The sequence below is a fragment of the Hyposmocoma kahamanoa genome, unplaced genomic scaffold, assembly GCF_003589595.1.
Source record: "Hyposmocoma kahamanoa isolate Upper Pololo Valley unplaced genomic scaffold, ASM358959v1 102, whole genome shotgun sequence".
NCBI lineage: Eukaryota > Metazoa > Arthropoda > Insecta > Lepidoptera > Cosmopterigidae > Hyposmocoma > Hyposmocoma kahamanoa.
The window spans coordinates 18,151,676-18,172,363 of record NW_020653337.1 but is presented as its reverse complement, the minus strand read 5'-3'; the positions used below and the strand labels follow the sequence as shown (position 1 = coordinate 18,172,363).

Below are 20,688 nucleotides of genomic sequence, written 5' to 3'. Positions count from 1 at the left end.
AGATTTGTTTATGTATCTTCTGCTATGTTATCTTAAAAGTTTTAGCTTACGTTAGGGGTTCGTGCTACAGGGATAAAAAATGAAAGATACTTAAGTTCTTTTGACGGAATACGCCAATATTATTTTGACGAAATTATGTATTTACAAAGAAAATTGTGTAACAATTAACAAAAAGCACATCGATCTATTTTCAGGCAAAACAAATGCCTTATAGTAGTCTTGTTAATATAAGGACTGTATTAGACGATTGAATATATTTTCATCTTAATTAATTTATTTACGTCTTACTTTAGGTTGTTCAATGTGCCGGGAACGGCTGTTATGTAGATATAAATTAAAAATTAAGAAATGCAAAGATTGTTAAGGATTTATTTCGGAATGTTTTGTTTTGGGAATTGAATGAAACACTTAAAATGCATGTTGCCTAGATAGATAATGTGCTTTTAAAGTAAAATCGATGTAGGTAGGGTAAGAGTATAAAAATAACCTGTTGACATAGGTGCACTCTTGGGTAACAATATGTGAAGCACAACCGAGAAATTATGAAATGGAACAACAAATTAGATTTTGTTCCATACACTTAGAGTAACGAGAAATAATCTGTTTATAAGATATTCTTATAAATCTACAAAATTAACTATCATAAAGGAGTTGTAACCATAGAGAAAAAGTCCAGCATTGGAATTTCATCAAAATATAGGTACCAACAACATATAAAATTATCACGCGTCTTTTTCCTTATGACTAATAAATGTACTTTGTGTTCACAGATTATAAATTCACTCACATTTTAGCAAACATGCAGTTAGAAGTCGATGATTTGTATTATACGTAGAATTTTGCGTTCTTAAAAATGTAATGTGTAGAAATTGCCGTAGCATTTTCATAAGATTGCTACGACGTAGCTACCTACCCATCTTAAATATATTACTTATTTAGTAGTGCAAGGAACGTTAGTTCGTTCTAGAACGTTCGTATGCTTAAGCTTCAACAAATGACTTTTATTTTACTTAAAGGCTTTTAGACATTTTAATTTCACTGTGCGTAGGTCACAGTCGACGTAGGCATAATGCCTTAGAATGATATAGGCAGAGTTTGTCGAAGCTAACTTTTCCTCTCTACCTAATGTTTATTATAGCTATCTACCTAATAACGAATCTATAATTAGATAGAAAATATATTTTATGATGTAATTAATATGTTTACTTACAAGAATAAATAAATAATTTTGTAGTATTTATACGTAATGAATTTATAATTCATTAAGATTAAGTAGATCATTGGTCCAGGAGGGATTTCACAGGACAGGAGTTCTTTTGAAATAGTCTAATGATTAAGTTTTAGCACCTACAGTATAAGACAAGCGTTAAACATTTTTTAGTTTTTTTCAATTGCGCGGATGTTTTTATCAAATAAAAATGTAGAGTCGATTCGGGCTCCTCGCATCACATGCTTGGTGTAGCGCAATACAATAAATTGTCTCTGCAATTAAAACAGTGATATGTTTACTATCAGTGTTTTGATACATATATAATATGTATCCTTTATATAAAAATATGAGAAATCGTCTACACTACCTATCTAGAAAGGTACTCTTTATAAGACACGTTGGATTTTTAAACGTTTATTCAATATATATATTAACGATGCTGAACTTTTCCTCAGGTCGCATATAACTATATTAATAACAAAGTACATCAACGTCCTAGCGTCTAAAATTATTATAAAATAATTTAAACCTAAAAAGGTAACTTCCGAAAATTGTCAGTTTGAATAGACACTCGAAAAGTGGGCGTCCACACTTCTCACTCACTCCATGTATATCAAAATGCGTTACTTGTAGTAAGTTAGCTGAGCTTTCCTAACACATTTTCATATAAAAGCTCGGTGCATTCGAGCTAAACTTTTAACATTTCTAAGTCTTGTGACTAGAGTTTTCTTAACTAATTAATACGTAGGAATATTTGTACGACAAGATGCCATAAATCACGAGCGGTAACTCAAATGCAGACTACTAAATACACAAAAATTTCAACAAAATCACACCCAAATACGACACGTATACGTCTACAATAAATTAAACTTAATCACTAGGACTTACATTAGAACGATTGTCTTCTTTGCCTAAACTATTATAGAAACTGATAGAATAAGCACGAACAGGTTTCGTGGGAGATCGAATCCTATAGCTCTAACTACTCTATAAAAATATCATTACGAGCTAAGTGATTATAAAAATAAGGAGTAAGGTCCTAGGTAGAAGTCGCATTTAAAGGCGGGAGTGGTCCTCGGATAATACGTAACGTGCAACTGTGAATAATTGTCGTCCTGTTCCGAATTTAATTTAATAAATGAACGAACAATAAAAATCTTAACACTAGTGGATAGATTTTGACCGACAATTAATTGTAGACACTGTTGCAAATTACGAACATAGAGTTCTGGGAACATTTATGATATGATTAAAATGGCAGGCTTGCGCGGAACATGTTTTCGATAAGCGGTGGAGCGGGAACCAGGTCCTCGAGCTTCAGGTAGAAGATGCGCTGCAGCCCTTGCACTGAAAGCGAACGCAGTTCGGGTAGTGCGCCCAGTACGCGGCTGAAGTGTGGCGCCACCCCCGCGCTAGCATTGCCTCCTGGCATGTGGGCCCGGAGGCATCCGATGATTTTCATTTGTAATTGTTCAACTCGGTGTGGTTCCTTCAGGCCGTGTCGCTCTGTGAACAATAGAAACCAATGTAATATGCATAACTAATTCCTAACTCGTTGATTATTTACTTGTATTTTCATTCATTTTTACGATGTTGAATAAACGTACCTGTGATTATTGTCAGTGCGCAAAGGCACGCAAATGTAGAAATATCAATGTCCATCGAATGCAGAGTGTTGCTGAAGTCTAGCACGGCGTGTAACCAGTCGCCGAAAGAGCGTTGGCACTGGCGCTTGTCGAGAACGAGACCGTTGCAGAAAGTCAGTTTGCTATCCTCTGGCCGCGTACGATATGCGAGTCGCAGCACGAATAACTCTAGCCGTGCCGATGCAAATAACTGTTCACGATCTTCAGGGCATAATTCGCTATATCCGGGTACTTTTTCCGCGAAAAGTTTGATCATATCAATGGACGTCGTTAACAAGGAATAGAACTGTTGAATAACTTCCGAGTCAGACACTGGTGGTTCCATAGCATTCGGCTCGCGATACTGGGAATAATCGAGATTCGCAAAATCGGGCGATGTATCAACATGGGCTCGGACTAGAGCGGTAATCAATGAAATGGGTGGGCTCGGCGGAGATTCTTGCGGGCATTTGGGTTTCGAGGGAAGTCGGCCCCGTCTGCCTTTCAATGAATCAGTCCTGACCACTTCTTTAACCATTCCAACAGCTAGGCATTTTTGGAATCGGCAGAATTGACATCTGTTTCGTCTTCTTTTGTCAACAGGGCAGGATTTTTCAGCTAAGCATACGTATTTAGATCCCTTTTGTACAGTTCTTTTAAAGAAACCCTTGCAGCCTTCGCATGTGCGGACTCCATAGTGCTGGCAGGCAGCGGTGTCACCGCATACCGCACAAAGTTGGCTTGGCGAGGAAGGAGCAGCGCGGGGTCCACTAGTTTCAGGCGGTGGGCCTCCTGGTGAACTCGACGCTGAACTGGGCGCTGACGCCTGCATGCAGTGCACCCTTCCATGTAATTTAGGGCTATCATTGGAGCTGCTGGATTCAGATCGTTGAACAGGCAACGAAGCCCTTCTCTGTCGCGAGGCTTGGTCAGTAGAAACATGTAGGTCAACTGAACTGGGAAACGGAGGTAAAGAATATGAATCCTGGGTTTGAGGTACACCTCCTGTATCGAATGTCGGGCTGCATGGTTGTGCTGGTGCGTAATAAGGGGCCGGAACATAGGGAATCGCTGGTTGATGATACTGGTATAATAATTGCGTCGATGCATGCCCTTGATGAGAATATGCACTGACGTTGTAACAGTCTTCATCCATCTTTATTCCAAATTCTGCCATTTCTTGTTTAGGATATCGAACTGAATAAGTTTCTTCAAAGCTAGGCAATGCTGGGGCAAGAGTTGGTGATGGGGTTTCGCTTACGGGCGTAGTACGCTGTGATTTAACTTCTGGAGGGATAGGAGCGTGAAACTCAACGTCGGGGAACGGATCGAGGTTTTCTTCTAAAATCTCAGAAGAATCTTCTTGGTATTGCGGCGACAACAAATCAGTGAAGGACGTACCGTAGTTGCTCTGAAATAGAAAAATTAATCGATAAAGTAGGCGTTACTGTTTCGGTAGGCGGTTATCTTCAGTGACCAATAGGGATACGCCAATGACGACGTATTTGTTTCACATGTGATGTTTTAGGACCTGATTCGTCCTGTGGATATTCGTGCGCCCGTAATTTTATGCAGGTGTACAATCATTAATTTTCTTTAGTATTTATCATCATTAGGGGAATACTTTTCGTACATAAATTATTAGAGTAGGGTAGTTGTAAGCTCTTATTTGACAGCAGTATTGGATAGATATATCAAGAATTATGTCATGAGTACATAATTACACACAGTATTATATAAATAGCAATTAGTAATGGTTACTTACGTGTGTCTGCAGCAGTAGCATGCTGGAGGAGTTGGACGATAGAGCGCTTGGCGAGCGCGGCTCTATAGCGCTCGGCCCTGCAACAAACAAACATATCTATCAATATTTATTGCGAAGTGAATAAATGAAATTTATTTTAAATAAAGTATATTCAATAGTTCGTAGTCACTACGGCATAACGGTCACGATTCAAGACGGGGAATGCATCGGAAAGCTCTGGACGTCACATTGACGGCACCGTCCTTTGAACTATCACGCTACGCCAGCCATGCATCATTTATATTTACCCTCCGCGAACATACTTTGATTCTTCCTTCACCACAAGTACACGTGATTGACTAATCGATAGTTCTCGTTGCTTATTCGACCTGTCAGCTACCCTCTCACAACCAGCAGTGACGACGAAACAGAAAGGTCTTTTAATTTATACGCCAGTTTTTGCCAACCGAATATTGGCGTTTTGAATACATCGTGTCACGGTGCTTGATTCGCCACGCCCCGAAAATTGAATCCTATGTATACGACTCATCTATGCCTGTTATAAGAACGTCCATGGAGAACACGGAAAGCGAGTCATTTTCACCTTTGGATAATAATATTAAAGTACATATTCGGGAAGCGCTATAGCGCGAAAATTTTTAGGGCGAAATGGCGATGGTTCCCTTGGGAGGTTATGAAATCAGTGGCATTTGCAGTTTCTATTATGTTAAGATCCATTAATTCCAGTCTTATTAAGCTATAAACAAAACAGAAGAGCTTTTGTTATTTTTTTATGAAAATAGTGGTCAAAGTTTATATTACAAAACAGAAATAAAATTTTAGTTAGTGACTCTAATAGATAGGGAGGAGCGATAGGGAATAGATAAAAAAGGTCTCCTTTTCCGAACACTTGGATTTAAAATCTGCGAAAACTAGTATTGCATAATATGCATATATTCTAAAGAAAATGATACTTAAATACTTATGTATATATTTAAATAGAGTCTGTGATAAAAATGAGTTATATTGCGCTTATCTATTCATAATAACGCTATATAGAGGACTATGAATTAAGTGATGCACAAATATTTTTTTACACACGTATAATTATTTTATGATTTGTGACTTTCGTTAATTCTTAATTTTGCTACGCATTTTATTTACTGTTTCAGCAAAGTTGATATAATCCCACATTTATTTAAAAAAATCTGACAATATTATAGTAGTAGTAGTAGTAGTAGTTTTTGTATATAGGTAATATATGAAATAGACTGACCACAATCATTTACGCGCACGCTTTTGTCTAAAAAATAGCATTAAAATATAATAGCCTTAGAATAGCATTAAATTGCGGCAAACACAGACGTACGTAATATTATAACTTATATAACATACAAAATATATTTTAAATACTACACTATACAATTAATTCAATAAGGTTGCTATTTAACAAAAGTTTATTTATTTCACTGTTAATTGTATTATAAGGTATGTTAACTTTAAGTTTATTTTTAGGTACTTTGGAACAACATTTTAATGCTATCTTTGTCATAAATATCGTAGGCAGGCAATGATAGCGTATTTATCGATACTGCAGTAAGTACTGAATAAATTGTACTGACATTACTGTCATTAAAAACTGAAATGTTTGTTAGAGCTTTGCAAAAATTTACTTTATACTTACCATAGATTTATTGTTAATCGTCTACAGCAAGTTCGTTTGTCGCTGAAGGGAGGTGTTTGATACAAAAAAAGGGTATTATTTTATTTAAGAAACCAATTTTAATACTTTTTGTTGAAATATTTTAAACTCTTTTGTTCTTATTGGTGCTTGAATACAAAAGTTTATCATTTATTTGTTCCGAATGTAATGAATCAAGTTTATAAATATTATTTTCCAATTAAATTTCTAGTAGAAAAAGTTAAATTTTAATAATTAGGCTATGTTAAGTTCATCGAGCCGATCAAATGCGGACCGGCGTGCTTTCCAGCTTTACAATGTTTTCGAAACATTGATTCCTTTCGAAGTCAATGTACTCGACGACAATTTGAATCTTCTATTAGATACATTTACTTAATGGAAGGCCTGTGCATTTGTGGCATAATCTATCTATTGGTTTTCCTCCGTAAAGCAAATTTTATTTTACTCTTGTGAGTGAATGATGACTGACTGACTTAAGTAATAAATTATAGATGTTAAGGAAATGTTTTATATATTTGATTCAACATGTTCGAATTGACTGAAGCTGATGAAATTGAAATCCGCGTTATTACATATTACCATAAATGACGACCTCCGTGGTCGAGTCGCTTGCATACAGGCTTTTGTGGTGTCGTCATCTCTGAGGTGCCAAATTCGACCCCCGGCCTGGTCAATATAGTAAAACTTTTCTATATCATCTCGGGCATGGGTGTTTGTGGTATCGTTGTTGTTTCCGATTTCCATGATACAAGTGCTTTAGTTACTTACTTTAGGATAGGAGCAACGGAATGTGATGTTGTTTAATATTTATTATTCATTATAAATCACACATGGCTGCACATTTTACTTTCGTAATATATATTATTAAGGTTGATTAATAATCAATCATGTGTGTGACAGTTTTGTGCAAAAATTGCTTTTCCATTCAAACCTCAGAAAATATGGTTTAGAGAACTATAACCATTCAAATGTGATATGACATATATAATTATATAACATTACCATGACAAATGTTATGACATATAAATGTTTGTATGTAGTAAATACATTATGGTGTGACTCATGACAAATTATGTACTTATGTGACAGCGTTATGAAAACGGATTTTATTTCTATAACCGTAAAAGTATTTTCTACAATGTTAACGAATTTACATGTATAGATAGAACCAATGTCTGTAAAAAGCATGTCTACGATCTTAGTTTCTTGTAGTGACATCTATAAAACAGAGGGTGTTTCAACAGAATTTCCTGCATAGAAAGCTCAGTAAGTTACCCTTGGCATAACGAAAGACTGCAACGGTTTACTACAGTTCGGTAATTCTACCATAGATGGCGCTAGTTTGTCGTATGTTATACTATCGATTACAACATGCGAAGTTGGTCTATAGATATCCTACAGAAGGTTGTGTGGTATGATGTAGTAGAAGTATAGAATTAGTACGTAATGTTTTGTACATTAGTGACGTTTTTCCTGAGGCCGTTTACGCAAATAGTCGGACGTCGTAAATGTAGTTATGACGAGTGTGTGTTGCTTATATTACAAGACTTCACTAGTGACATGAATTGTGAAGTCATAATGAAATAACATAAAATGAGTCTGTAAAAGTACTAAACAGACACACTTTTTTGATATCTGAAGTGTCAACGTCGTCGTGAAATCCTATATGATTATTTATTTATTGAGCATTGACTATAGAGCCATCAGTTCAAAAGATAATAAATAATTAAGAAACTTAAAACATAATAATATAATTAAACTAAAAAAATATCGTGTAAAACAAACAGTAACTACAAAACCCCGTCATTTTTTGTCTTTTTTTACAGTTTTATAAACCATTTAATAGCCCACCTATAAATATTTTTTTAAGTTATTGCATAAATACTTTTTTCATCACAAAACTTCAATGTGATAACTTATTAAACTTTCAAACGTTGTAGTCATTTTAGGTGTTTAGAATTAGCATAATTATTGCGATTAATGCCTAAATTTTCATTAGTGGCAATATATAAAAACCACTGGTATTTATAAAAAATGAGAACTGACTTCTGTGCTTTGAAAAAGAAAAATGACAGTCGATTATTATTTACGATTTCGGATATATCGTTGTTTAATTATATGGGTTGTCTATAATGTTTTGAAACTGATTATGTTGAATATAATTATATTTATATATTGACGTTAGTTAATAGAAACGTAAATTAAATCTAATCTAAATATATGTCAGTCTTCGGCGTGTAAGCAAGAAAAGGTTAGGATATTTAATTTTACTTTAAGGCTGTCAAATCTTGACAGCTCCTTGTAAATTTGCTCGAGGTACAAATGCGGGACGTCTGAGCATATATACTAAATCTATGGTCGGAAGTATAAAAAGTGGCTGTGTCGTCGACAAACTAAAACAAAATATTGTGTCCTTTTTTGAATAAACAAAGAGACAAAAGTATTGTAGAAGTAACTTAACCCCCAAGGGTCAGTGCACAAGTTAATGAAAATGCCGCATTCAAATTTAGCACTACATATTCTCAAATCTGAAAATTTTTCATAAAAAACTGATGACAAAAGACTGATACTTGTGTGGGCCTTTAGCGCTTTTGCCATTGTAATTTGTTGGGTCTTAGAAAGGTAAATTTGCGTTTGTTCGAATTCACTTATGCCTGTTTATAGTGCGTTAGGTAGAGACTATGAACTTCCACTAACCTACGTTCCTGACATGTGTTTTTCGCTTTCTGTATTCGGACACGTTTTTTATATTTTAATATAGCAATACTTTTGCCTTCGATCTGGTTGAGATATGAACGCATTGATCGACTTTTCCTCAATTTGCCAACTAAATTTGCTCTGCAAATGTGTCCCTTTATTTTGCTAAGATTATTCTAAAACCAAAACATTGAAACATTCCCTTTTCTGTTCCATTATATTTCTTATTATTACTTAAGTAATTTTTATTTGTTTATATTTTTTATAAATATACATTTAAATAAACATGAATATTTTATATTCAGTTACTTTTAATGTACTCAAAGCACATAATAACTTTTTTATATCTACATACTCATAATATTTGACTCATAAAAAATATCAAACTTTCCTCAAACTAAATCATAGGTCAGTTAAATGATAATTGAAATGGTAATGCAATATTTACAGTTGTTTTCGACACATCCATAAATAGGTGTGTCGTTGTTACAGCTTCGTACACGAGATTTCTTCGTAGCAAGCTAATTCCATAACACACTGTTGTTGGATTATCAGCTGTAGACGGCTTCGGGTGGCAGAGTGACGTGACAGCCTCTGACGTCATGCCACCCACCCCAGTATGCTGTATTATTCGTACGAAAATATCTTAAGAGTTTTTAAACGAATTTCGTAGTTTAGTGCGAAATGTTTGTTAACCGAATTTTCAGTAATCTCATTTGAATAGAGGCGCTGTATATATTACAAAGATTAATATTTATATACAACGACATCTACTGATAATTACCAGATAAAGTTATCAAAAAGTATTAAACTATTCATGTGTATACTACTACATGTACTATATGTACTACATAGTTCTGTTGCAGCGGCACCTTTTGCAAAAATTAGCGTGCTATTACACAGGTATATGCATAATAATCGTATTTTTATTTATTGGTATAGTTAAAAGTTTGCGATCAACTTGGTGCAAAAAAGCGAATACGAAAATTAACATATTTCAATTTTCCTAAACACTATAAATTCATATAATTATTTATAATAATTGTTATGCGAATGAATTTATTTATTTATTTATTTAGTTATAAATCTGGTAAAACTAGCATTTCATAATATTTATGAAATTTTTCGTCGAAACGAATTAGTGATTAAAGAAAGATCTAAGTGACAAAAATTTACGCAACCAACTAAAATGATTGTTGTTTATTCAGCGATTCAACACGGCCATCGAGGCTAGTAGGTAATAGTTAAGGTTATAATGATGCTAAAAATTGGTAATAAATAATGGATAATTTAAATAATTTATAAAGTGCATCTAAAAGAATTTAATAAAGATTCCCTACTACTAAAAATAATTTAGTAGAGTTGTTATATGAATGCATCATTTTGCTATCATTTAACATAGAACACGTAAGATGAATTTGTATTTATCTAAGTACTTATATTTCTTATGCAAACCTGTCCCGAATGAGTACTGGGCAGGCTTTTATGTAATACTGGGGTGGTTTTCACGCTCAGTTCACGTGTTAGCGACCCTACATGAAAAGGAAGTTACCAGTCGTTTTGGGCGGCAGGTAATGCTGGCCTTGACGAGGGGCGGTCGATGCGTGACGTAACGCGGCGTGTGACGTCATTTGATGCAGGAGCCGAGGACGCGGGTGCCGCCGCTATGCTTGCCACCCTTCCCGTCCCCATGCCACCCTTAATGCCGTTTTCCCACACCGCCTTCATATTTTTAGACTCCGTGACGTAATACCGCTTTTCAAACATAAAGGTTTAACTGACGAATGAATGGCTAAAAATATGGTATGGAAAGTTCTATATGGACCGGGTTTTGCTTGTGCGCTACATGCGAATTTAGTTTCTGTTTTTAATAGTACTCTACTTGACGACTGTATATATTTTTAAACTGTCATTAACAATAATATCACGTTTTCGTACATAATGTTATATTGACATAATCTATATTTTGGCGTTTTAGTGATTTATTATTTCGTATTTCGTTACTGTGTATAATATTGATTTTTTTTATGGCATCAATGACAGGCAAAGGGTGAAAATGATAAGAATCGGCAACGATATTTTGAGCGATGTGTACGCTTAGCTGTTCTCCTTCTGTGTAACTGTGACAGAGTAATAAAGATTTTTATTAGAGACAGACACGGTCCTACTTAGAGTGGCGGCGAGTGCGTGACGCAAGTGGGAACGCGCCCGACCCACAGTGACGTCACTACAGCTGGGAACTGATAGCGTGTCTTATCAACTTATCTGTGAGCGCACCCGACTCGTCTCATCTAAGTATTACAATATACAAACCGTACTCTATTACGTAGGCTTGTAGACACAAATACATTTTCACTTCCTAGCAATCCTAGGTTGTTTAACACATGATCAGATGTATTTCCTATAAAGTAATATCCAAAAATAATCCTTTAACTTACAACCTTATGACGGAAGCGTCTATATTGCTTGTGGGAAACCAAATATGTAGGTAAAATATCTAACATTAATTTGCATTTTATATCCATACACGTTGAACGCTCATTATATTGGTCTAGGAACAGTCATTTTTAATTTGATGATACCACTTTTGTTTTCAAGAACACCCATATGAGGCTACTAGTCGGTAAAACATCCTAACAAAAAGTGAAAGTTTAGGATTTTAGATATTTCATCTATATTTACAGTGTGGCAACCGTTTGGTGTGTTTGCCGGTAAGTTTGTGCAAGTGTCGACGGCGGGTTAATTGGAACTAGTATGTAGATTGGGATCGGTCATGTTACACATAATGGTGTGCTGATGGCAATTTGCAAAGGCGCGCATCTCGCGGCCGGCAGGTGCAACGTCTGCCGGTTGCGACAGCCGATTGGGCAAGTGGCAAGCGGTTCGGCGGAGGCCATCGGCTCCGGAGGCGATCGCGACATAAACATCCCACATTATAGTCGCAGCTGTTACCTAACCCGCCCCGAGCGAAACAAATCCAAACTCAATTTAACATGTCGACTTAATAAAAATCTTCAACTGTCGAAGGCGTACTTTTCGATAAGCGTACTTTTCCATACGAGTCCTTTGAAACTCGACTGTTGTGTGTAATGCATGGGATAGTGGAACCTGGAACAAGTGGTATCATCTTCGGCTAGCGACGGTGGCGTAACTTATTGCATCACTTGTTTGATTCAACTGTTGTATTTCACTGCAGGTTATTTAGCAAGGGTAATAAGTAAGTAATGAAAATAACTTTTCATACATACATACATTCATTCATGTATTACAATAATGTGTAGGGTCGGATTGCATGTTCATGTTTTGTTGGCAATGTATACCATGAATACAATTAAACTATTGCCAGAATAGTGATTGTTTCTTAAATAACGAAACTTTTTCGAGAAAGTTCAAACGCCTTCAATAGTTTTAAAATATATCAACTTAAGTATAAAAGTAACTTTATGTATATTTAAATGACACGTAAATTTGAATATATTATGTATAATATAAAATTTTAATGAGTTATTATAACATAACATAATAGCTTTTTTTTTGTAAAATTTTGCGAAAAAATATCACAAAATCATTTTTATGTCGTATAAAAATGATTGAGAAGTTGTTAAGTAGGTTGCTCCAATAAGGATCCAGTTTGAATTAAAACTATGCAGGAAGTATTCTAAAATAAAAGCTGTAGATCACGTTTTAGGTATTAATTGAAAAACGCGAATAAAATATATAATTTTATAGTGTCTTTAAAAAATTTGTACGTAAAACATTAATAGAGCGACACTTTGGTAACTTTTTGCAAATTTGTTGATTTTTAAATATTACCGAGAGACAAATGTTTGTGCTATTTACAATATCTAAAGAAATCCTTGCATAAAGTTTTTCATGAATGATTTGTAATCAGTAACGCGTGTAGGATTTGTACTAAACTTTCTGAAAATAACAAAAGCTCTCAAAAGTTCTTATAACTTTTTCTAGACGTTATAAGCCAGGGAACCTTGAGGGAACTTACTCATATTTAAAAAGTTTAAACTTAATAAATCTCCACTGTCAAGACAGAATAAATAATAAAAACGGGATAAAACTTGTCGGCGGGATAAACTTAACAAAACAACTTAGTAGTAAAAAACTAAAATTAATAAAATAATAAAATTAAAAAGGGGGGTACGTACGTGTGTGTTGGAATTGTCTAAGGCCGCAGTGTTGGCTGGAGGGCGTCAGCAACGCACCTCGCATTCTAGCCGATGGCCATCGTCACGACAGTTCCACACAGAGTCTACAACACCCAGAGGTTCTACACAACGAAAGCGAAAATAAACACAGAAGTAGTGGGTCTTGCGGAGTGTTGCGGGCGCTGACCTGGCGCAGGCTTGTCGGGGTCCAGCGGGGTGGCGCGCGGCTCCAGGGTCAGGCCGAGGCACGCGCCCGACAGTCCCAGTTCGCTTAGCAGGATCCTCATGCGGCTGGGCACATTCCACTCACTGTATGCGCACTCACTCACTCAGTCAGTCGTTAGCTTTGAGGCAATTCGCGAGAGAACGCGTGGAGGTACGCGCTGGCGAACGTGCGGTGCGTTACTGAGGCCGGCGCCGTGGAGCACGGTGACTATATCGCGGCGCCTGACGTCATGACGGCGACGTCACACCCGTGACGTCACTAACGGTACCTCCCACGGCCCGCCCGGCCGCCGCCCGCCCGAGCCTGCGCTAACGGCAACGCTAGTACGGAGCTTTCGCACACCCGCGCTTGCCGCTCGTCACCGCCGCCCGCCGCCCGGACAGCCGTCGCCGTCGCCACAACACCCTCCCGCGCCTTCCATCCACATGACCGAGCCCCTGAAAACAATTTTCGACTTTTACTTGAGAACATTCTGTCTTAATATTATTAGTTAGTACATACACGCCTGTTCTAGATTACGTTTGTTTCGTTTCGAACGTTTTCTAGATTTTTCTTAAATGTAATTTCATTTTTAATTACATTATACTATCAAGGAGATACTAATTTTTATTTAATATTTTATTTTAATTTTCTTTCATTTATTTATTGCAATTCACACGTATAATGCATTATAATAAACTTTAAGTACGTACGTACATGTGATGGCTGCCTGTAAGAGCGTCGCAAATTTGGATTATAATTTAGGCACAATATAAACTTACCTTACTAACCTAATGAATTACCATTTTTTTTTAAATTTGTTATAAAGTAAAGAAAATCTTATGACTAATTACAATCTAGTCATTTTGCAAGACTAATAAGCAATTTTAATTTAACATAATTTCCTAAATTAAATCAACTTATTTCACTTATTATTTATATACAAATTATCCATCGACAAAATATCTTTTAATATTAATTAAAGGGTTAGTTAATATTTATTTTATTCACTACAATTAACTACACGAACTCAAAAGGTTTAGTTCTTTGTAATCTACGCACTATATTTGTATTGTCTAGTAAATGTGTAGCCTCTATGTTTACGTGTGAATGAATTAACATGGATATTGTATTATTATTTCTATATTTACTACGACATATATTATCATATTAATAGTATACTTATGTCTAATAATAATTTTAATTAAATTCTATTAAAAATTATTAACTAAATTTCTTGTCTATATATATTATAGACTTAGGGCTACGTTCAGCAGTGGACGTCTTCCGGCTGATATAATAATGATGAAGAATCATACATAGGTATTATATCAAACATTTTTATCGCCAAAAATCCAGACATATTGCAATAGGTTTTTTGTTGAGAAAATCTTTTGTTTTTCAAAGACCGTATATTTATCCAAATTTTTAATATAATTAGGGTTGTGGTTATATACTTTTATTAACATAGAATATTTTATTTTCTGAAAATAATTTAAGCCAGAGCGAGGAAGTTTAAGCTCGTTATGATGATGATTATTATAGTCGTCACCAAATAAGAGGCCAAATTTGACAGCTAAAGAAAACGATAGTACGTAACTTTGAATGCGATTAACGAAACAATAAACAAACAATTATTAGCATAATAGAGTTTAAAAAAATACATACATTTTGAAATTATTTATTGAATTGATATTCAATTATTTTTTATGTTCCACTAGTTTGATAATTACATTAATTTTATTGAAACATTATATAATATGACAAACCATATGTGAAGTAGGTACTGTTTTCGCACAAATTCCAAAATAAAATGCTCATAAAATGTTAAATAATAGTGTTGTAAGCAATTAATCGCCGAATTACACCGAGTCATTTCGATTTTTCGGAAAAAATATTAAACAAAATATATTAGAAAAAATTATGAACATTATTTGAGTTTGTTAGTTGTTGACATTGACAACTAACAGCCGAATAATTATTCGGCTGGCAATAAGTTAGAAGTCAATTTGAATTCAATTGAAATTTTTTAAATCCTTGGTTTTTTATTAATTTAAACTTTTTATGTAATTGTTTTATCGATGAATATACTTATTTACACTAAATTCTCGTAATAAACCTTCTATGAATAATATAAAATCAAAATTAAAAGAATTGGATACAATTCATCGGAATGTGGGACAATTTTACGAAAATAAGAGGAATTGCTACAGAATTGCAAGGAATTCTGTAAATGAATTGCTTTTAACAAAATTGCACGATTTGGCCTTTTAGGCCCCCTGAACAACAAATAACCGAAAAATAATCTAAACAATCACAAACTCTTAAAATTTTGAATCGATTTCTCGTGAAAATCATATAATGTGATTACCGATATGATACGTCCACATACCTAATTGTGTCACGATGCAAGTGTCAATTTGGACCTCTTATTTGGTGACGGCCTTACGTCTTATTAATTTTATCGGAGAGTATAAGTCTGCTTGTTTTTTAACGAACTTACAGGCCTCGAAAATATATAGGCACGTAAATAGAGTAAGTATGCTAAGTTTTGCAAAATTTGGCTTAAATGAGTCCGTTCGATCTATGTTAGTTAATATTCTGATGCATTTTTTTGCAGAACTCAAATTTCTTGACAGGTTTCACCACAGTATAATCCCATAGGCCAGTCGCGAGAGGCCAATAGACTTCTGCCTGATAGTCCTTAGAGGGAGCGATCCTAGTTAGTTAGTTAGTTGTTGACCGATTGAGTCAACTGAACTAGGTCGGTCTTCTAGTTCATTTAGTTCATCAAGTTCCTTAGTTCGTTAGTTCGTCTTGTCCTTGCTCGGACATTGAACGAACGCTCCAAACTAGCAATTTTATTCACATGAACGGACTTCTAGTATTATGAGGTCAATAGTTACATTGTGCCTACTAAATATTTAAAAATACAATTTGTATGGAATCGGTACTTTTTGATTATTTTTACCAAACAAGAATTAGAATGGCGTGTTTAAAAATCAATATTTAGGTACAATTATTTCATATACTCGTACACGTAGGTTAATATTATACATACAGATACCTACCACACCTACCAAAAATTTAAGCACTTACTTTTTTGCAAGTTTACATATATACATAATGTAGATACGAGCTGTCAACGTTCAATCGTGCATCCCACTCGAACTTATACTAAAAGCAGTGAAAGATCGCTTTTTGTCCCGCTCGCACAATTCCTACTGAATAAAAGACAGGCGAACTATCAACGTAGATAGTTGCTAGTTCGTACTGAACTAAAAAGAACGATGAAGTATAAAACCGTGGAAGATCTAGTTCTAGAACTAGTTCATGTCGGTCAGTGTCGGGAATATATTCCTAATAGTTCGTAGTTCATGAACTATACAAGCCTATGGGCAAACGCATAGTAAGCTGAAAGGTCCGTTTTTAGGTTAGTATATATAAGTGAAGATAGACGGCTAGATAATTTTTGGATTGGGTTTCCAATTTATATGTATATCTATCTCGATACCTAACATAGTTACCGAATCTACAATTTCTAATTTGTTTAATTTATATTGATAGTTGATATCCAAATAATTTTTTTGGCGGGGCTTAAATGAAGTTTTTTTGATTCTTCTAAATTTACTTGTCGCTTGTTTTGAACGAGCCATTCTGTGAGTGATTTTTTATAGCATTGAATAGTTTGAATTAATAAAACAGTCTAAGGTAAACATGATATAGAAATATGTTTCAATTGTTGTCTATTCGAATTTATTTTTTTATTTGATCCATCACGTTCTATGCTCTAACATCATCCCTTTGATCGTTCCTTTATTAATTAATTACAAAAATGTTACCTACTAGTTACTTACTTAATACTTTAACAATACCGGTTTCCTGGACGTAGATTTAAAATTAAATTAACATATGAGAAGACGAGCCGTAATGAATTTAGTTAAGATTAATAGTTTAATTATAACAAATGGAAATTATAATTCATTAATGAAAAACTATAAAGTTAATTTATTATGTATCTAACATTAAAGAATAAACTGGCTTTGAAGCTATTTCTGGAATTCAGTACATATAACTCACTTCATTTTTGTTTGCATAATTGACAACGAAGTTCAAAGTTTTTTATAGATGTAATAGTCATAATAAAATGCATTTTTGACTTTTGTAATTTGACAGTCGACAGACAAAATGATACCATTATTACAGTGATATATTTGAATGTAATATCGATGCCTTACTTTCTCAAACTCGTATCTTATAAAGAATGATTATTCGGGAGATGCAAAAACTTTCTATTTATTTTAAATTTCTTATCAAGGGCGTTAATTTGGATTTATTAAGAATAGGTAAAAGCCAGTGTGTGAATATGAAGGAAATATGATGTGAAATCAGACTTTAAAATTTGTATGTACGGACAACAGCACATCAGACTACACATTATAGTTCGAAAATCGCCTCCAGTGCAACGGAACAAGATTCGTCAATGCGTAGCTTGATGCGCTGTTGACTGCATTTGTTGCATTTCAGTAATTTTGCGATTTAAGATACGAGTTTGAGAAAGCAAGGCGACGCATAATTGGTGCACTTGCTTGCACCTACCACAATAATACTATTTGGGTATTCTATTTCTAGCCACAAGGTGAAACTTTAAATATATATATAAATAAATACCTCATATTAATATATCACCAATTATTTAAATCAAATTTTCGACCGTCTATAAAAGCGCGTAAGACAAATTAATTTTTAACTTTTTTATGATACTAAGTGACGGAATGAATAAGTCGTGCGCCTGGTGCTAAGCGACACGTCTGTCCAAAGCAGTTGCAGTTCCACTCAGAGCTTAAAATCGCAAAATTCTGAGGGACACTGCCACTGCGCTCGTCACCTTGAGACATCAATTGACAAGTTCGACGTGCCTGTAATTTCACCAACACCTTTATCCTTTAAAACCGGAACGCAGTAACACTCTCATTGCTGCTTGGTGGCAGAAATAGGTAAGGTGGCAGTACTTCGCCGGGCGAACTCCTTCCTCAGCTATACTGCGACTTATGTGCATCGAATGTAGACAGGTAGAAAGTTAAGTGTATCGACTGTAGACAGGTACAAAATTGTATGAAAATTACCATGTCCAGTTAGCAATTATAAGTATGCATTGAAGAGACAAATGCAGCGGTGACGCGGACGCAGGAGGGCAGTGGCAGCGGCGCGACGCGGGCCGTCGGCGTCGTCCGTCCCGTGCTCCCATTCGGGCAGACCGTTTCCGCATTGATTGCGCCCGTCGTCACCCACGGACATACATAGGGTGGCTTGGTGTTTGGCTACTAATATCATCACTGTGACATAACACTTCAGAATATAAACCTCTATCGTATTTGTATATTTCATTCATCATTTTCTTGTAATATTGCACATCAACCCTTAGCGAATAGCGAGCAAGAACTTGAACTAGTTACCGAAAAATGTATAAAATTTTACATTATTAACAAAACTAAAATTTATATTAAATTACCTAAATAAAATAAATTTAAAAAAACATTACAACTTTAAATGGTGTTTTGTAAAACCTTCGTGCGAAGGTGGATAGTTTTTTTTATTTAACTTCGTATTACAAATATAATATAAATATAATATTTATCTTAAATATTTAGAAGACAGATTATACAATAATATCAATTGAAAAAGGCTTAGGAAGAGATTATATAAACGGATTACAGAAAACGGAATTGAGAAAATGTTTGGACAACTGACAGGTACGTAATAGCGAATTTTATAAAAGCTATAATTTAAGTCTCTCCTTCTTTTTCATTTTATGGAAGATAAAAAGGAGAGGAGACCAAGAATACAACAATAAACAAAGAAGAATGTCAAAATGAGCAGCTCTAAAGAGGTCAAAGAGCTGGCTATGGACCGCGAATAAAGGAGGAGGCTACATCGACAAGAGCCTGGATCTAGTATGATTATGAGCGTTGTATTACGAGTAGAACTAATGACAATGATTGAAGAAAATTCACCGACTGCTGTTCTCATTATTATTATTATTATTATTATTATTATTGTATTTATTTTAAACTAATTATTTATTTATTTATTTAACTTTTTTTTTTAATTGCAGCATATGACGTTGACACAATTCGAATTTTTTTTATGATACCAAGCAACGGCACGAAGAAGTCGTGCGCCTGGTGGTAAGCGACACAACTGTCCATAACAGCTGCAGTGCAACTCAGAGCACTGCTACTGTGCCCGTCTACCTGAGACATAAGTTGACAAGTCCATGTGCCTGTAATTTCGTCAGTTGCTGCAATGTTGGCAAAAGGGGTATTTCTCTTATTGGGGGTTGTAATATCTCCACGTCCGCATTGAGTCGGGTGCCCGACGAGTATTTGCGGCTACGATTGGTCGCATGCCCCAGTACTATTTGCTGCTCTCAGTTCGGGCAACCGTCCAGTTATTCTAATTTTACCTATAATCGATGCCGTCGCATCGCCATGCGCCAACTCACCCACAAAACACTTGTCCTTCCGTCAACGGTGTTAATTAATACGTGATAATATTGAGCGAAGAAAGTGGAAACGCAATACTAGGGTGTGTTAAGTACACCACTTTTATTTCGTAGTCTGTGATGTACACGTGCATAAATAATTTCGTATTTGTTTTATTTTACTTTAATGGCAGTAAAGAGTACCCGGCTATCTGCTAAATCACGATTTTACAGTAGTGTTTTGAAAGGAAAAACTTGAGAGAATAATAATATACATATATGTATATATTATATACTGAATATCCTTCAGATATTACCTTTTTATTTTGCTGTAAAATTTTAGCAAATTCGGTTAGTCATATCAGAAAATTCAAGGTTTTACTTTGTTGATTTGCTACACGATTTAGCAAAGGAACTTCAGAATTAAATACCTACCAGTTCATTTTATGATTTAATGAAGACCTAATATTGCTATATAAAATATCGATTACAAAAACTTTTCAATGGTGACCTTGAAAATTAACCACCAGCACAGTTGGTCATTCACGTGACATCCGAGATCTTATTCCGCAAAAAATTTTCATTACCGAACTCAAATACCTAGTTGGTCGAAACTGTGGCAGTAATCGATGTAAACTTTTTACAAAAATAAAACATAGATTGCCATGGTAGCTGTCAGTGTCTTTGTATTTGTTATACTTGGTTAAATATAAACTTCCATAGGATTAATTGCTAATGATAACGTTTATCAGTTGCTAGAATAACAACGTCGAATGCGTCGTCATCTATCCATATTTAAAGTAGGTGTGTGTGGTTGCGCGTACGCGGCACAAACGGCGCGGAGTGGTGTGTGTGCGA

The 20,688-nt window shown here is 35.0% G+C and overlaps 1 protein-coding gene across 3 annotated transcripts; it reads right to left on the bottom strand.

Annotated features, from left to right (window-relative positions):
• Nucleotides 1–105: 105 nt before the first annotated feature.
• Nucleotides 106–13,629, bottom strand: LOC113237553 (probable nuclear hormone receptor HR38). 3 transcript variants are annotated; one of them, XM_026474123.1, is made up of 5 exons: nt 13,329–13,454; nt 13,142–13,245; nt 4,604–4,680; nt 2,821–4,249; nt 106–2,719 (listed from the first exon to the last, which is right to left on the bottom strand). In XM_026474123.1, exons 2-5 carry the CDS (start codon nt 13,203–13,205, stop codon nt 2,463–2,465), a joined length of 1,827 nt encoding a protein of 608 aa, XP_026329908.1. In that variant the 5' UTR covers nt 13,206–13,245; nt 13,329–13,454; the 3' UTR covers nt 106–2,462. The 3 variants fall into 3 exon arrangements, with proteins under 3 accessions (XP_026329908.1, XP_026329890.1, XP_026329900.1); XM_026474105.1 differs by lacking the exon at nt 13,142–13,245 and having other exon boundaries at nt 13,329–13,629; XM_026474115.1 differs by having other exon boundaries at nt 13,142–13,459.
• Nucleotides 13,630–20,688: the final 7,059 nt, after the last annotated feature.